At 28.6% G+C, this 17,210-nt stretch overlaps 1 protein-coding gene across 1 annotated transcript; it reads left to right on the top strand.

Moving 5' to 3' along the window:
- Nucleotides 1–756: 756 nt before the first annotated feature.
- LOC112687095 (trichohyalin-like) lies at nucleotides 757–15,663 on the top strand. Its single transcript, XM_025559643.1, has 9 exons — nucleotides 757–927; nucleotides 1,000–1,232; nucleotides 3,392–3,535; nucleotides 3,593–3,758; nucleotides 11,744–11,924; nucleotides 13,255–13,433; nucleotides 13,500–13,676; nucleotides 13,759–13,968; nucleotides 14,882–15,663. The coding sequence occupies exons 1-9, from the start codon at nucleotides 889–891 to the stop codon at nucleotides 14,981–14,983; spliced, it is 1,431 nt and encodes a 476-aa protein (XP_025415428.1). The 5' UTR covers nucleotides 757–888; the 3' UTR covers nucleotides 14,984–15,663.
- Nucleotides 15,664–17,210: the final 1,547 nt, after the last annotated feature.

A 17,210-nucleotide genomic window follows, 5' to 3' on the forward strand; every position in this document is an offset into this window, starting at 1 on the left:
TTTTATTTAGTTTTAAAGCCTTGTATATTGAAATTAAAAATTAAATATATATGAATGATTAAAAAAATATTGCCGCTTCTCGTGATTTTCATTCAGTTTTTTTATAATTTAAAATTCAAACACATTTTAAAAAAATAGGACTTAATATTTTTAAAATTTTTTAGGAAATTTATTTCAAATTTATGGTTTTAATACAAGAATTACTATTTTATATTGTAGTTGTAAATCGATTAGTTAGCTGAACATTTTAATTGATAAATTTTTATAATTTGTATTAAAAAATAGTCATAGTTTCTATACTGCATAAAAATATAAGTAAATATGTTATATTCCACTGAGTATCAAAAGTCAACCATATCTAGGTGAATTTTCTATTCTCTTAATAATTGAATTGAGGTTTTATAATATATTTTGGTTTCCATTTTGGACAATGATTTCCAAATATTATAAAAAATGAAACTGATGCGAGAAAGTATACTAAATATTAATAAATTTATGATATTTTATTTATCATTGGCATCCTTCCATTTTAGTCTGGGGATATTGATTTAAAAAAAGTTATTGCTTTGAACGTTAATTACTGTAAAAGCTTATTTTCGTTGTACTAGTTGAGTTTTTTTATCATTGATTTAAACATCGAGTATATGCACTCTATTATGTTGCTATGGGTAGCTTTTTGTAACTGAATATACAAACCTTAATTGGTATGGCAACTATTTAAATATCTAACAAACAACATTGTTCTCAAATGTGAGAATAGAATAAAATAAGAAGAATATTTAAAATGTTATCATAAAAACTTACATCACACAAAACTAAATTACAATGGTATGCGAAGGAAAACCTTAAAAATTCGCCACTCCGGTCAATAATTGTAGAACACAAACAATGGAATTTCATAGACCTGAGGCTTATACATACGGATTAGTAAGTACCTATGCGCAACTATATTTTTAACATCGAAGTAAAACATTTGTGTAATATTCATAATTATCATAGTTAGCCAAAAAACCGATAAGCGATTACAAATTTCGAATTCGTGACATGGAACGAATGCGTCTTGAAAGACATCAAATGGGAACTGAAGATCATTTTAAAAGCATAAAAAGACATACTCAACACATCCAAATGATCGACATGGCTGATAAGAAATGTGTCTATAATCTAATAAAAAAAATGGTTGATGATGAAATGAAAGCCAATGAACATTTGTTTATAGAAGACTGTCCGAAGTATGTACGATTACTTATTCAAATAAAATTCAAACACAATATTCAAATAAACAAGGTTTAGGTTTAATTTAATAATTTAATTCATCCATGATCTTATTACACTATTTTTGATAGTTTACTCAGGAACGCAATTTCAAAGAAAAAACTAGGGGTGCTGAAGCCTTTCTGTCTTTTTCATGTTCTTTAAAAGTTATAGACACCCGTAACCCATACAATTCAACTGTTACCTACTAAAGTACTTGGTAAATATTTCAATAGTTCGAAATTTAAATTGTTCACTTTGATTTTATATTTTTATTGCACGTATAACGTTTATTTCTCGTTCAAAATGTACATTTCGATTTTGCCGTGTAACGTTAGTGAACCTTAACAATGAAATGTTCATTTAATACAGTGAAGATAATAATACGAGTTGTTAGATAAAACATAATAAGTATTATAATAATAATTACTGATGATAATTAACAATGTGAAACAATTAGTGAAGAACGTAAGTAAAGTACAACAAAATTAAACTATAATAGCTATATACATATGTTTAATACTTAATAAACGTAGATATTAAAAATTAAATTAAATTATTTTATCAAGTATAAAACATGATTACCAGGGTTCATAATTACATGCTCTAAAAAATACCTAAATAAGCATGCATTTATGCACTTAAAATTGACAAAATATACTTTGAAATATACTTTAAAAAGTCAAAAAATATACATTTATATGCACAAAATATCTAAAATTATGCGCTTAAAAACGCTTACTTAAAAAAATCATGAATAATTTTTGAAATAACATGGATTATTTATTCATATTTTTTTATAGCTATATTTTATTTTTCATGTCATAATTGAAAAAAAAGTAAATAAAAATAATAATAAGTACTACTTAAAACTATTCTTGAGCCTTTATGAACTGCGTATAATGTACGTCTTTGTCATTAATTTATTTTAAATCTGAAACTTCTGAAACAAATTTATTCATTAAGTGTACGAGTATCAAAAAGATAAAAAAAAAGAAAAGATAATACAATTTTTATTTTTAATATTATATATATTTTCCATTTAGATTTTTGATAGATTCTAATAGAATGTTGTATAATATATTTATTTTTTTTATTTTACATATTTTCACATATTTTGTAAATATTTCACATTTTCATATCATTTCAATTTAGTTTTTATTTAATTTACAATTATTATATTGGAATTAAATGAAAAAAGATATTTCAAATCTTGATTCAGATACTAAAATTGCTATTACTTCTGATATTACGTAAATTAATAACTTGCAAAATAATTTAGCATATATTTTCAAAAAAAAATTTTTTCTTGGTTAAAATAATAAAATATTATAAACATTGAATCTAACAATAATTGAAAGTCTCGCGATAGTGAAAAATGCAGAAATTCAATGAAATTAAGTTCAAGGAGAATCCGGAGTTATAATAAAAAATATTTAAACTACGTACTGGGTAATACGTTGGTTTACAAAAAAAAATTAAATTATTAGGTATAATCTTACTAATATAAATGAAAATATGTCAAATTATATTGAAGTAACACCATCCGATGTATGTGGTATGAAATATGCCCCATTAATCTCGGTTAATGTTGAATGCAGCCTCAGCCGTTACGAGTTGACTTTGAAAACTAACCGCCATACATTAAAATTTGAAAATCTTTAAATGTACGTATTATCCAATTGTTCGGAAGAAGACAAAATGAAGATGATTAAATGAATAATTATTAATTAATAATTAAAAATTAATGGAAAATACCGATTTTTTTTTGTTAAATATTTTACGTTTTTAATACATATTTTAGCAAAAATAAAAACATAAATATTTACATATTTTGACTTTTTTATTACATAAAAATCCGGGCCTTAATGATTACTATACGGTATTTATTTTATGCATTATACTTGCGGTAGGAATTTCCGGCAATATTTTCAAGTCAAAAAAAAAGTTGTAAAATGAATTAAACAGTTAAAAGTTTACCTTACATACATTCCCAAAAAACATATTTGTTTTTTTTTAACTAAAATGTATGTTTTTGTTGAATATTTTGCTAATATTTATAGCATGAATATTACATGGCACTTTTGGGCATTAAAATCTCAGTCCTGAAATAATAAGTAATTGTTTAATATTTTAGACAAGATTTAATAGAAGATGAGAAGGAACCAGAGCTTTCTAAAATATCCACAGAAGAATTACAGGAAATAATTGATGAGTCAAAAACAAAAAAAGATGAAATAGAACGTAAAATAGTGGAAGAAAAACGTTTACAGCATTTCATGTTTGTATAAACAATACAAATTATATTCATTCATCTAAACGAGCAAGGTTTTTTTAGAGTAAATTCTGACGAATTGAGAGTTGCAGCTATTGCTAAACGTAAAAAAGAAATAGCTGAATTTAACTATAAAATTATTCAGGAAAAAGAAATGATCGCAAAAGAACAAAAAGTGAAAAAAAGGGAGCTGGCTAATTTAGAGAACACAGAATCACTTAAATTTCAGGTATGCTCTAGTTAATTATGTTTCTTAATACTATTAAAAAACTATGAGAAAATAGAATAACGTTATTTCTCAATTTTTTTTCTGTGTATTAATAATACTTAGGTATATATTTTATAATTATTATAATATTTGAAACTATAAAGGGGGTTATAGTAAAACAAAAGTAATTGTTATAAATAGGGAGGCAAAATTTAAATTTTGATTCTGGACTACTTAGGTACTCTTTTCCAATATTTTTAACCATAGGGATTAATTTAATGGCTTTCACAAAGTTTCAATAAAAAATATATTAAATAATAAGAACATTGGTTAATTCAAAATAATGTTGTTCGATACATGTAATAATAATTAACTAATAATTTGTATTTGATACTTTTACATACTAAACGTGTGAAATTATATATTATAAATATTAAATTAATAAATTAGTTAAGGAACACAGTATTAATATTAAAATATACCTTTTTGTTTTTATGCTTTGGTCTTGCTATCCAAGTAATGTAGATTATTAAATGTATTTGTGGTTAAAAATATTAAATTAATAAAAGTTAATAACGGTTACTTAATATAAAAATATAAATTTGAATATAAAACCAAGAGTAGGTAGTAAAAATACAAATCTTAACGTGTTTAATTGTATAGTTTACCAAAAATCATTCATGAATAATAAACTAATATTTAGTACATACTCTTGTACATAAGGTATATGTAGACAGTATAGGATATGGGGGAGGGGCAAGTGAGTATGCTTGTTCAAGACACAGTTAAGTATAAGGGTCTCTTTAAGTTTATGAAAAATAAAAAAGTCATGAACATACCTCGTACGTCCACCGACGTAAGAATGCTATATTTTTATTAGCCCCAGTCGTTAAATTTCTTAAATCCAACACTAGGAGTACTCGTATATTGGTTAATGTTGTACGTGGTAAAGACGATACAATAGTATTCTTGATTTGATGTGGGTAATACCCCTGGGTACCCGGGTTAGATTACATAAGCCAGTTATTAATAAGAAATTTATATATAGTTATACTATATATATATACACTATACTATATATATAGTTAAATAATTAAAATTTCAAGGATAACATTTATTATAATGTTAAAAATAAACTATTAAAGTTTGTATCATAAATAAAAAATGTTTAAATTAACATTGAACGATTAAAATCCAAACCATTTGGAATAAAAGGCCAGATTTTAATTGTTATCTAGATGGTAAAAACCAAAACCTTAACGGGCACCCGATCGATAACGGTTACCCAACATTTTGTAAATTGAGTAATCTCGAAAATCAAGACCATTAGGTAGTTACAAGTAATTACTAAAAGGTTATTAAATTTGGGGATAGTTCCGGATTTGATTCGATATAGGCGGGGAGCCAACTTCAGGTCCATAAGCTTGGCATACATTTAAAAGTTTTACAATAATAAAACTGAAAAAAAAAATTAAATTAAGAGACAACACGATTCGATTCGACCATCATAGCAAAATAACAATTATACTCAATTTTTATCATAACAGTAGTTTTAAACATTTATTTTAACATCATAAAAGTATAAAATTTCTACACAGATAAAAGGCAATGTAGTAAAAATTATGAAAATATAAAAAAAAAGTGAAAATTGTTATAAAAAAAAAAAAAAACTTAGTAATATGAAAAAATAAATATGTTATAAAAATTGTATAAAAGAAGAAAAACCCTGTGAAGGGTAAAAACCAAAAAATTGACGAATTAAATTAAGTAGTTGAAAAAGTAGTACCATACAACAAAAGGTATAAAAAAATGTATAAAATAAGAAAAAAGAGCCAACTAAGCATATAGTCTCGGTGGCGAAATAGATTTCTGGTCTAATTTCACCCCCGAGACTACCGGTTGGATATGTCTGTACGTGTGTCGCTGGAAAAAAAAATAAAAATAAGTAAACAGTACTAGAATTATGAATGTTTTGATGATAAAAAAAAATATTCTGGATCACGATGTCTTCCATCTATTGTCGATTAAACATGCGATTACGCATATGGTCTCTGTAGCGTTTCTACCGATTTCGGATTTAACAGCACTTCTGAGACGGTCGGTTGGATCGCTCCCCCGCCCTTGCTCAACCTCTATAGGTACAGAACGACGTTTGAGGAGTTCTTCCATCCCTCAACGCTGACGTGTTCGATCTCCACGCACCCAAAACCATGGTCTCTCGAAACTTCCACAGTCTGAGACAAGTGAAGGGTTTTGGGCACGTCGAGAACGACAACGGGGGTGATCTCGAGAATGCCGGATAGTCCGCCCTTCTGGTGACTGCACAAATCCTCGGCACTGAACTGCCGGTTTCGATCTCACGGCGGCGAAGTAACGTTGAATATTACTCCGAACAACACCGCAAAGCTGTCACGGACCCGAAACTCAATCCGGTGGGTGACTCCAAGCTCCGCGGTCTTCCGGCGGGCCAACCGTATTTTGGCCGGGTCATTGTCCACGGCGATCACCTTTTGGCACGTGCGCGCCAGCCGAACGGCCAGGCGGCCGACGCTGCAGAACGGGTCGACGACCGTGCCAAAAACGCACCTCAGGGCCACGTGCGCGGCCAACACGTTCGGGCACGTGGACACCGAGAAATGCACCTTGTCGGCAACAGGTCGTCACTGGAACCGCCAAGCGGCTTGTTTCGCTTCGGCGTCGAGGGGCCCCGGGTTCTGGTGTCCTTGAGTGGTGGTCGACGGTTTCGGCAACTTCAATGCGGTGGAACCATCAAAGGGGCTCCCGATGGAAACGTACTGGAGAAACTGTAGGTGGAAGCGGTCTTAGCACGCGTCATATGGTCTCTTACGATTCTCAGCCAGTGCTTTAATGTTCCAAATTCTCGGGGCGGCGTCAGAATGCCGACGTCCGCGTACTTGTTCTCACCCAGTATCTTGGTCCTCGAAGATTCGGTTTCTTGGTCACCGAAAAATGGACGCTCTGTTTGGGAATACCCACCCCGGGTGGTGGCATGTGTTTTTCAGACAGTGATCGATATGAAGGTCACGTCTGGTGACCAGTTCGCTGCTCGCTGCCGTCGACGTGGCCCGCAATTCTTCTTCGCACCAGTAATGGGTAAAGTGACGGGGGCCTGGTTGGTCATCCCCGTACCCTCGCGGTCGTTTAATGACGACCGAAATGGACCCGCTACGTTGGAACCGATTTTGACACCGGAACCACCCACTACTGCCGACTTCTGGGGTTCCGAAATCCCTGAGGTGGTAACAATACTTGACTAATAGTAACTCATATTGTGATTTTTCGAGTGATTTCCTTCAACACATTTTAACCCTACTGCCAGGGGATTTTTGATTAAGATTTTCCTTCCTCTAGGACGGGTGCTACCCGAGGCTGAGAGCCCGCCCTACCCTTTATTGAGAACCGCTTTGTCAACCCTCAGTTTGTCATGGAAGACCCTGTTAGTAGTAAGCTACCGTTGGCATAGTTCTCAGAACTGTTGAGGGATGCAAGCCCCCCCCCCACCACGTCAAGGTGGGTCCTCGTGGAAGGGTTAGTCAAGTCGTGACGCCAGACAAAAAACATACCCAGCCCTACGAACCAGACTGGAAAGACTATATTTTTTTTTCTATACCTCTATAAGGGGTGATTGCGAAAGACTATCTCATAAATTTATTATGAAATATATTTATAATGTATTAAGATAATTTATTACGTACACATCTCACTCTCTTTGATTTATAAATGCTAATATACTTCAACTCTTGTTAAATTCGATATAAAATTATTAAAGACTTGAATTAATTGAAGTTCCTAAATTGATTTTTAACTTATTAAATAATAAAAATATAACATCAAATAAAATAATAACAAATAATAATATCAATAAATTCTTATTGTATATAAACTATTCAGATTGTATTTTTCAAAATAAAAAAAAAACTAATTACATTTTATTATAGCTTTAACTATTTTTGTATAATCATAGACAAAATTTAAGCCAATTACTACTTGCAAAATCAAAATTATCAGTTATCGGAGTATACAGTGAAAACTGTCTAAAACGAAATCGCATGGGACCAACCAAAAATTCCGCTTAAGCAGTTTTCCGCTTTATTCAATAAAACGGAAAAATTCCGAATTATTCAATTATTCTTTTATACTCATATAGATCAATTGATATTTTTCATAGACACTTATATTTTCATTTTTATATTTAATATGATGAACGGAAGATAAAATTAAAAGTGTACGTACGACTATTGGTGTATGACTGTTTCTCAGTTACAAAGAAGAAAGTTCGAATCAGGGGCGGATTTATGGGGGGGGGGCGACGTGGCGTTCACCCCCCCCTGGGTTTTTTTTATTACAGATTTATTTAGTATTTTTATATACATAATAAAAATAAATAAAATATAATTATAATTATGTTTATCATTGTTTAAGTAGCTATAGATACTATTTTAGTTCGTGACCATAGCAGAAAGTATCATGATATTAAATAATAGTTTACTATATTAGCCATAACCATGAAGACTAATAATAATATTAAATTAATTCATGTCTATAGCCTATAATCATTAACTAAAGCATCAAACATTAAGTTGTGTACCTGTGATATTATTATTAGTATTTTAGTATTTTCTATGTACGCTATTCGGTGATCGTCGCGTGCTTATTGCACCGACGACCGAGCAATCCCACAGTATTATAATATATCGCGGGTGTCTATGAGGATTTGCATGTTTGCTTATTTCTACTATTATTAATTTTTAGATTAAAAACATTGTTAAGATCACGGATAGGCAAAGTCGACTGACTTGTAAAGGTAGAAAATGATATTAATAGATTTGCAAATGAAAAAAAAAAGAAATGTTAAATTATTATTGTAATAAATATTTTTCAGTATTAAAATTTTTATAATTATAAGTAAAGATATACCTACAGTGAATATAAACGTTGTACTTATTTTTCCTTAAATTGCTGAAATTACGGTAAAGTATTCATTGTGTTTTATATATATCACTCATAATATTCCTATTCGCCACCCCCTAAACCAAGCTTCAGATCCGCCCCTGGTTCGAATCGTTTATGCGATAATATGCATTGTATGTTGTATCCGGTCCGTATTTAGGGGGGGCACGGGTAGGCACATGCCCGGGGGCGTCAAGTCTCATGGGTGGCAAAATATTTTAACAAAATTAATTTTAAAAATGATGTAACTAATGAAAAAAAAAAACAATAAAAAAAGAAAATAGTATGTTTTATTATGTTATAATTTGTAAATTAAAAAAAAAAAATTGTATTTTTATTATATTATAAATTGTTAATTAAAAAAAGTATTAAACGATTTTCATTTATAAGTTATATTTTAATAATAAAGAATCTCGATTATGGACGAAATAATAAGTGTTATATTATTATTATTTATTTGGGAGGGGGGGACATAAATTATATGCCCGAGGGTACTAAATTTTTAAATACGGGCCTGATGTACATATATTGTACGAATATGTATAGAACAATTTTATCTTCTTTATTTATCACTATTTAACGATAAACATGCAACGATGTACATATCTATATTTTATACCTTATATTTGGTTTATAGTACACACATGCGTCATTTTTCCGGTTTATGCAAGGTTTTTACTTGCATGGGACTTACAAAATCGTTCCGTTCCCGCGTTAAGAAGGTTACGTTTTATTAATGTTCAGCGTCTATATAAAACTATAGAACGTGCCAAAACCATAGAAAAATTCCGTATTGAATAGTTTTTTATTTTATTCAGGGTCCGCTTTAGATAGTTTTCCTTGTAGTCATATATGTACCCGAGCATCTCCCGAAATGTAGTAAACTGGAACCCTAAGATGTAAGTCTAAAAGTGAGTGTAAGTGTTTCTTATTTTAACTGTTTTTGCATAGACTAAATATTATATATTCTTATATATTCGTAAAAAAATAAATTATGTTTTTTAATAGAAATACTAAAACTAAATTTTAGTGCAAAAACTTATTATTTCAATTAAAATTGACTACAAGAGTACAAATCATAAATAATTATAGCTTTCTTAGAAAAATGTACTAGATTCAAATAAAACATATTCAAGGGACTAATTATCACAATATTGAATAAAAAATTTGATTTATGTTTATTTAACTATTTATACATAATAATTTATTAAATATACCTACATGTTTTGTAAATATAAAGTCCAAAAGTATAGTAGGCACTCCCTTAAATACAGGTCTCCTTCGCTTATGAGTATAGTATACTATAATAAAACAATTTTTTTATTTAGTAAATAAATTAATACTTGAGGTTTATACAACTTAAATTTTTCAAAAATTACAAAAATAATTGTTTGTTTTCATTTGACCCAAAAATCTTCAAAATCTTTAAAATCTTAAAGTGTTAAAAATTGACCATTAAATACATACTAAAATGTTTTTAAAAATAATTATTTTATTAAATATTTAATAATTTAGGTTTAAAAGGGTTGAAATAAGATTAAACGACCTTACCTTGTAGAAATATCTGCTCGACATATGTCTGCATAAACTATCTCCAATGACTGGCGAATCCGCTATTTCAAAATTCGACAAATCGACCACTGATCAGTGATATGGAGAAAATAGTTAACTGACAATTTAAAATCGCTTAAACTTGAAGCTTTAAGTATTAATGAAACTTCTGATGACTTCAAGAAATATTAGAAGGAATTTGTATGTTTTCACTCTCGACTCCACTGTTGATGTGACAAAATACGAACTATTGTTAGTTAAAAAATTTAATTTAATACGTCATAGAAACTCGTTATGGTTAGTAGCCAATAAAAATAATTGTGTACATGTTGTAATTTTGTTTTCAACATACCAATCAAAAGCTGAAAGATTAATATTTTAAATGCGAAGGAGTAAAATCTTCCAAAAATTAATGTCATGTACCAACAACTAAATCTTCTGTTGAGAAACGTATGAAAGTGTTTACGATAATGTTGATACCCAATAGGTTGTATACTCATATGTATATAAATAAAATTTGTTACAAAGTGTCGACATAAAATATGTAATGCCCAGGATTTTTCAATGAGAGGTTAGGGATGTTAAAAGTAATAATATAATTAAGTGATTGTGATATGAAGCAAAAAACTTTACAGGGCGACTTAAATGGTTAAGCCATTCAAATTGCTTTTAACTCATAAAATTACTATTTATAAAATTTTTGATAAATTATAGTTGTATTATGAACACATTTAAAAGGAAAATAATTGAGTCTTATCCCTTAACCTCCCTTTCCACTGAACACAAAACTGTCACTTCTCATATGAGATAATATGAAGTATTCGAGATAATATCATACGTTATTTCTTAGGCTATTAATTATTGTGCTAATAATGCTAATATATAAGTAAATCATACAAATTGTAATGCTGCATATTATATTATACGTATGTACTGGTTCTCTTGATTTGATGTAGGTAATACCCGATTTTGAGGGCAGTGAACGTTTTCGGGTAGTGGGTACCCATTTCCCAAAATTTTCGGTTACCCGAAAGTTTTTGATATACGTAAACGGTTTAGCTAAGTCTTAACTCCGAAGAGGTAATCAGTATTAAATTATACATTACACAATTATCTAGATGGTAATGAGTATACAAACCATAACGGGTACCCGAAATTTTGTAAATCGGGTAATACCCGTAAAACTAGAGTACTCGGGTACCCGGGTAGTCCCGGATACTCGGGTATCAAGGCCACTACGATACAAACAAATTCATCATTCAAACTTCATAAAATAATATTATTGATATTAGAATTTATTATATTATATTTTTTATGTTGTATATATTTTTTTTATTTCCAATAGTTTTTAAGAAAATTTGTATGCAATTGTTGTTAATTTTACGTACTATTGAAAATATTAGTTACAATATCATACTAAATTTTAAATTTGAAAATGTATTTTATAAATAAATAAAACTGCATCGTAATATTGTTTTATTTAGATTCACCAAAAAGAACAAGAAAAACGCAAAATTTTGGAACAAAAAGAACAATTTCGAAATGAATTACATAAACAATTACAAGAAAAAGAAATTATACGGGAACAAGAAAAAGAGTTGAAAAATATCGAACGTAATGATTTAATAATGTTAAAGAAACAATTAGTTGAAGAGGAAGAACTTGGTGAGTAGGAAAAGTATGTTTAACATACTTGTAATAAAAACACCTAACTAACACCACTTGTAACATATAAATAATAGGCGAACATTTGGTTAAATTTTTGGGGGGTTATAATAATTTAATGTAAAATAACCCGCAGGGACTTCCCTCACAATCCCTTTCCATGCACAAGTAAAACTTATTACTATTAAAAATATAGATATGTTTAAATTGTATTAAAAAAACACTAAATAACGCATATTTAAAAATAATGAATACTTTATTTTAATGACAAATATCTATGGGCAAACGTAAATTGCGCTCAACGAAGAGAAACAATTATAAATTGCGCTCGGTATTTTTCAGGTATATATTTTTGTGTAGTAAATTACGCCTGGTATTTTTCAGGTACAAATTTTTGTATAGTAAATTGCGCCTAACAGAAATATAATTTTTATATAGCATTACCCAGAGGACACCACGAAAAGGCGACTATCACTGTCCTCCAAAAATGTTTTTTTTTTTTTTTGTTTACTTGAAATGAAAAAAATAATTAATAAAAATAAGAAAATTAATTTTTTTTTTTAAATATTATCCTATTAACTATAGTTTTTTAAATATTTTTTGTTAGGTGAAAAATAAAAAATACAGTTATAAGTTATCTGCATAGTAATGAGACATCATCTTCACATATTCAGCCCTCATAATAGTGTTTTCATTGTACTGTTGAATAATTTTTTCCATTTTTTTAAATTTTTTTTTGATTTGGTGTTTTGAAATGTAGAAACAAATGTAATATATGAACCTATAAGATTCATTTATACTATTAATTTTTATATAAATTTCAGATTGTAAATCTAATATTTTATCCATAAAATTATAAATATGAGGTTACTTGGCAGATGCTATGGGCGCAATTAACTATAGTATTTTTACTACCTACTTGATGTGGGTGCAATTTACAAGCGCCCATATCTATTTGTATCAGCAAAGATATTCAAAATATCATCGCTTTTTATATTTTTCGATATATTTTTTTCAATATATAGTATTGAAAATTCGTTGAACCTTAGCCACATTTTTATTTTTTTTCATTGCAGTGAAACTTCTTTCACAAGTAGTCGAACTAATTGGTATTGTTAATGGTATTATAAATAGATTTTTATTATTTCTTATTTTACGATTTTCAAAAAAAATGAACAGATAATTATAAAAACAGCGAATAACATATCTAACAAAGTTTCGATTTTGAAATATTAAAATATTTGAGAGGGCTAAGCTAAATAATATATGCTTAAGTTTAATACTATGTCCGAATACATATATCTAAATTATAGTGTCGATTTTATTGCAGAAAAACTGGAACGAATAAAAAACCGGAAACGGAACAAAGAAGAAATCGAACAGTTCATCGAAGAACGAATGAAATTATTTTCAAAACCGAACGAGACGATATCAACTTTAAACGATACGTTTGCAACCACAAATCCGGATAATTTTACTAAGAACACTACAGATGACTGTGAAGCAAAGGTTTCAAACCGCAACCCAAATTATTAAATTTAAATAAAAATGCAATGTTCCATAATATTATTATAGATTCAGTTGCGACGTGAAAACGAGATGTTTATGAAGCACGACGCGATGATCAAAGAAGAACGCAGAAAGCAAAACAATGAAATGTCGAACATATTGATGAAACAAATGAAGGAAATAGATGATCTGAAATTATCCATTGAACGCAAAAATTATGAATCACGACGGAAACGCGTAGAGGTTCGAATTTGCTTTTTTAGAAGCTTTGTAGAGCGAAAAGTTACCTTGTGTCAGAATAACATTAATATGATTATGTTAATAGGAAGGGAACAAAATACTAATGGAACAATTGAAAATACGCGAAGCATTGATCGAACAACAAAAACAAATAAATCGCATGACGTACGAAGAGTCGATGATAGATCGCGAAAAATATTTAAATGAGATGAAGGAACTGTCCGAAAAGAGAAAACAAAACAAATGGCAGATTAGAAAATATTTAAACGATCAAATTAACACCAGAAAAAAGATAATGGTAAGTGCCATAATGGTGAAAGATATACAGTCAAATCGTGATAACTCAATATTTTTTTTATTACTGTAGAAATTCTCATAACACTCAATGTATTGTTTAAGTCTCGAATATAAAATTGTGACACATAACTTATCGAAGTATTTATATAAAAATATTATATTTTCTCTATTGTAAAATTATAATAGTAAACGAGTAGATAGAAACTAATTATTAGCAAATACACAATAACATAAGTATTTACTGGTTAATGAAATCATATAATTTCAATAGTGATTCCGAAATTATGATTCTCAAAGAACATTAAATATGATTACGGCAAACCAAGCAATGTTATCATTTTAAACTGTTAGACGATTGTTGCATCTGTCGAAGGTGTGGATACTTCAATATTCAAAGTCGTAGGTAAATTAGAAGACTTAGTGAATAAACAGCTGAAGAACTAAAAACTAATAACAAATTATTTTAAATAAATATGAAAATACTTGTATATATAATTATCATCACGATTTTTTATCATACAATTTTAAAATTAAATTTCATTACATAAATCAAAATCTTGACATAATTTTGATAAATTTGACTTAGATATATCGAAGCCAATTTCAGCCCTTTCAACTTCGAGTTATAGCAATTCGATTGTATTATAAATGCCAACAATATTCGTACCCACTGTAAGCACGTTTATATTGCTGTGCGTAATCCACGAATGCCAATTTCTTATTTTGAAATGTATACATTTTGAATATTCTACGAATACTTGACCGTTTGTGTAAAATATAATCGCATCGTCATATTTCATACATGATTACTTTATTAAAATATATATTGAAATTAATTATACTCATATAATTTACATATTATTCCTCTTGGAAATATATTTATTGTTTTTTAATATTTAATTAATGTTCACAGGAAAAAACAAAAAATCACCGAAATGGAAAATCATCGAAAACATATGATGGAATTAGCTGAACAAGAAGAACTACTTCAAAAATTATTAAAACAAGTTTAGGCTCACGATTAGCTAATACTAATATCGGTTGGCGAATGTAGAGTTTTTTTCTTTTGTCAGGGATTCCAAAATATGTTTGGTAATTTACATCAATTATGAATAGATTAGTCAACACAAGTGTTGAAAAAATGGACGTTATCAGCCTAGTCACACGAGCCTTAACATAAACGACATTTATATAAAATAAGCTACATACATTTAATTATTCTCTTTTGGTCTTAAAATATGGACAATATATACATTGGTTTTATTATGTACACTATAGCAAAAGAAAAAATGAGTGCAACAAAAATGTTGGGTTCATCATAAAAACCGAGAACGAATATTGAATAGTTCGTTTTACTATCATTACAACAGTCAAAGAACATATAAAGTGAATTTTTTTTTAAATTTTTTCGTGTGTCACAATATACATTTGATGAACTTGATACCAAAACTTAAGTCTCTATGAGCGTCGTCATCGATATTGACCAAAACTTATTTCAAAACAGAATTTTAATCTGCACCCAGAAAATCTCAAAAAGTGGATCACTGCACCCCCAGCGATGCAATATTTTCAAATGGTTCCGTACTTCTCTAGTACAACACCAATTGTAGTTACATCCATTATAATATTACATTTCGCACCAAATTACCACGAAAAAAAAAATTAGCATTTAAAGTTTTTTTTTTTTTTATTACGATCGGCTTTATGTATTTAAAATTATTTTTTATTTTTTTATTTTGTTTTCGTATTTTTATAACCATTAATATTTGTATTTCGTTGATTTTAATTTTGTTTGTATGATACAATAGTATGTTACATAGTAGTAAATTTTTAATATTTATCTTAAATAAAACACATTTGTTCCTTCATGTATAAATATTATTATTTATTCAACACGCTGAAATGTATGAAGCATAAACTTCCCAGAATAAACTCTATAATTTTTACAACCATTTTGGTATTCGCATTCGCAAATTTATCGATTGCACGGTCGGCATCCAAACGAAATCGTACATACAGAAAGTACTGATAAATACACAATACTATAAAATGAATATAATATTATAATTATCATAGTAAAACGGTACTTAAGAAACGCTTTACCTATCACTTATTTGCCTCAAGTCTACTGACAACATTAAGGGAAAACTAAAAATTAAATATAGACTCCACTCTAGAACAGTATTCTTACGGTGTAAACTCTGACGTGGTTTTACTTTTCTTTTTTTAGTTTTAACGTTAATTAGTTTTACAGATTTGTCATATACTATACCTGTCGTATATTATATACCTATATAAATACAATGGAACATAAATTTAAATTTTACGTTATAAATTATGATGATTAAAATATTTATTGTTATTGAAATACTTCAACTTATGGTATTAGCACACTTGAAAACGATTGAAGAACTACGGGGAAAATGATAATAGTCAATTTTCTAAGGAAATTTTTCTTAAACTGTTTAGTATTACAGTTTAAAAGTGTCAAAACTCAAAAAAATTAAGAGATATAGTATAAAATAATTTCGAGAAGAAATGTGTCTACTGCGCCTTTGATAAAAAAAGGTAGATACAAAATATTTTTTATTGTACATGTGTCGGTTAGTGATAACTCCTGGTTAGAAGTTTCGTGTTCTACCGTTGTGATAAAATAATATAACTACTATAATATGATTTATGTTTTTACTAAAATATCATAAAATAAAAGTGAAAGAAGAAAATTTTTCCCATCGAAAAGATTCATGTTTTGTACGTAGTGCTCCCTTAAGAGATACTGTGAGTTTTTTCGACTTTTATTCTGTGTAAATATTAATGTGATAAAAACATGAGATTGGATACAGCGTGTAGTCAACTAAGAACAACGATTGATATACCTAATAATCATTTATAGAAAAAATATTTCGATGGATGTCACTTTTCTATGCCAATAAATGCTTTTTTTTTAGTCACATAAAAATCTTTGTATACTTATTATAATCTCAAATGTATAATTATAAACAACCAAATATATTAATATTAATGTTATTCACCTATTATGCTTTTTAACTTCTAACATTCAATTTAACACATTTTCCACACCCAACTACTAAACATTGAACATAATACTTCTTATATTATTTTTTTCAGCGATATTTACATAATAAACATATTTAAAATAATGGCATAAGCTAATTATTAGCAAAGTATAAAGAAAAAACAATTACAACAATTATTACTCTACAAGTTTAATGTAAATGA

This window comes from Sipha flava, unplaced genomic scaffold (genome assembly GCF_003268045.1).
Source record: "Sipha flava isolate LNK unplaced genomic scaffold, YSA_version1 330_pilon_pilon, whole genome shotgun sequence".
NCBI lineage: Eukaryota > Metazoa > Arthropoda > Insecta > Hemiptera > Aphididae > Sipha > Sipha flava.

Excerpts from the sequence above, each read along its gene's own strand:
- LOC112687095 (XM_025559643.1), top strand. The coding sequence starts at position 889 with ATGGAATTTCATAGACCTGAGGCTTATACATACGGATTA. Across the intron at positions 11,925-13,254 it reads AGTTGAAGAGGAAGAACTTG|AAAAACTGGAACGAATAAAA; the intron begins GTGAGTAGGAAA and ends ATTTTATTGCAG. Across the intron at positions 13,969-14,881 it reads TTAACACCAGAAAAAAGATA|AGGAAAAAACAAAAAATCAC; the intron begins ATGGTAAGTGCC and ends ATTAATGTTCAC.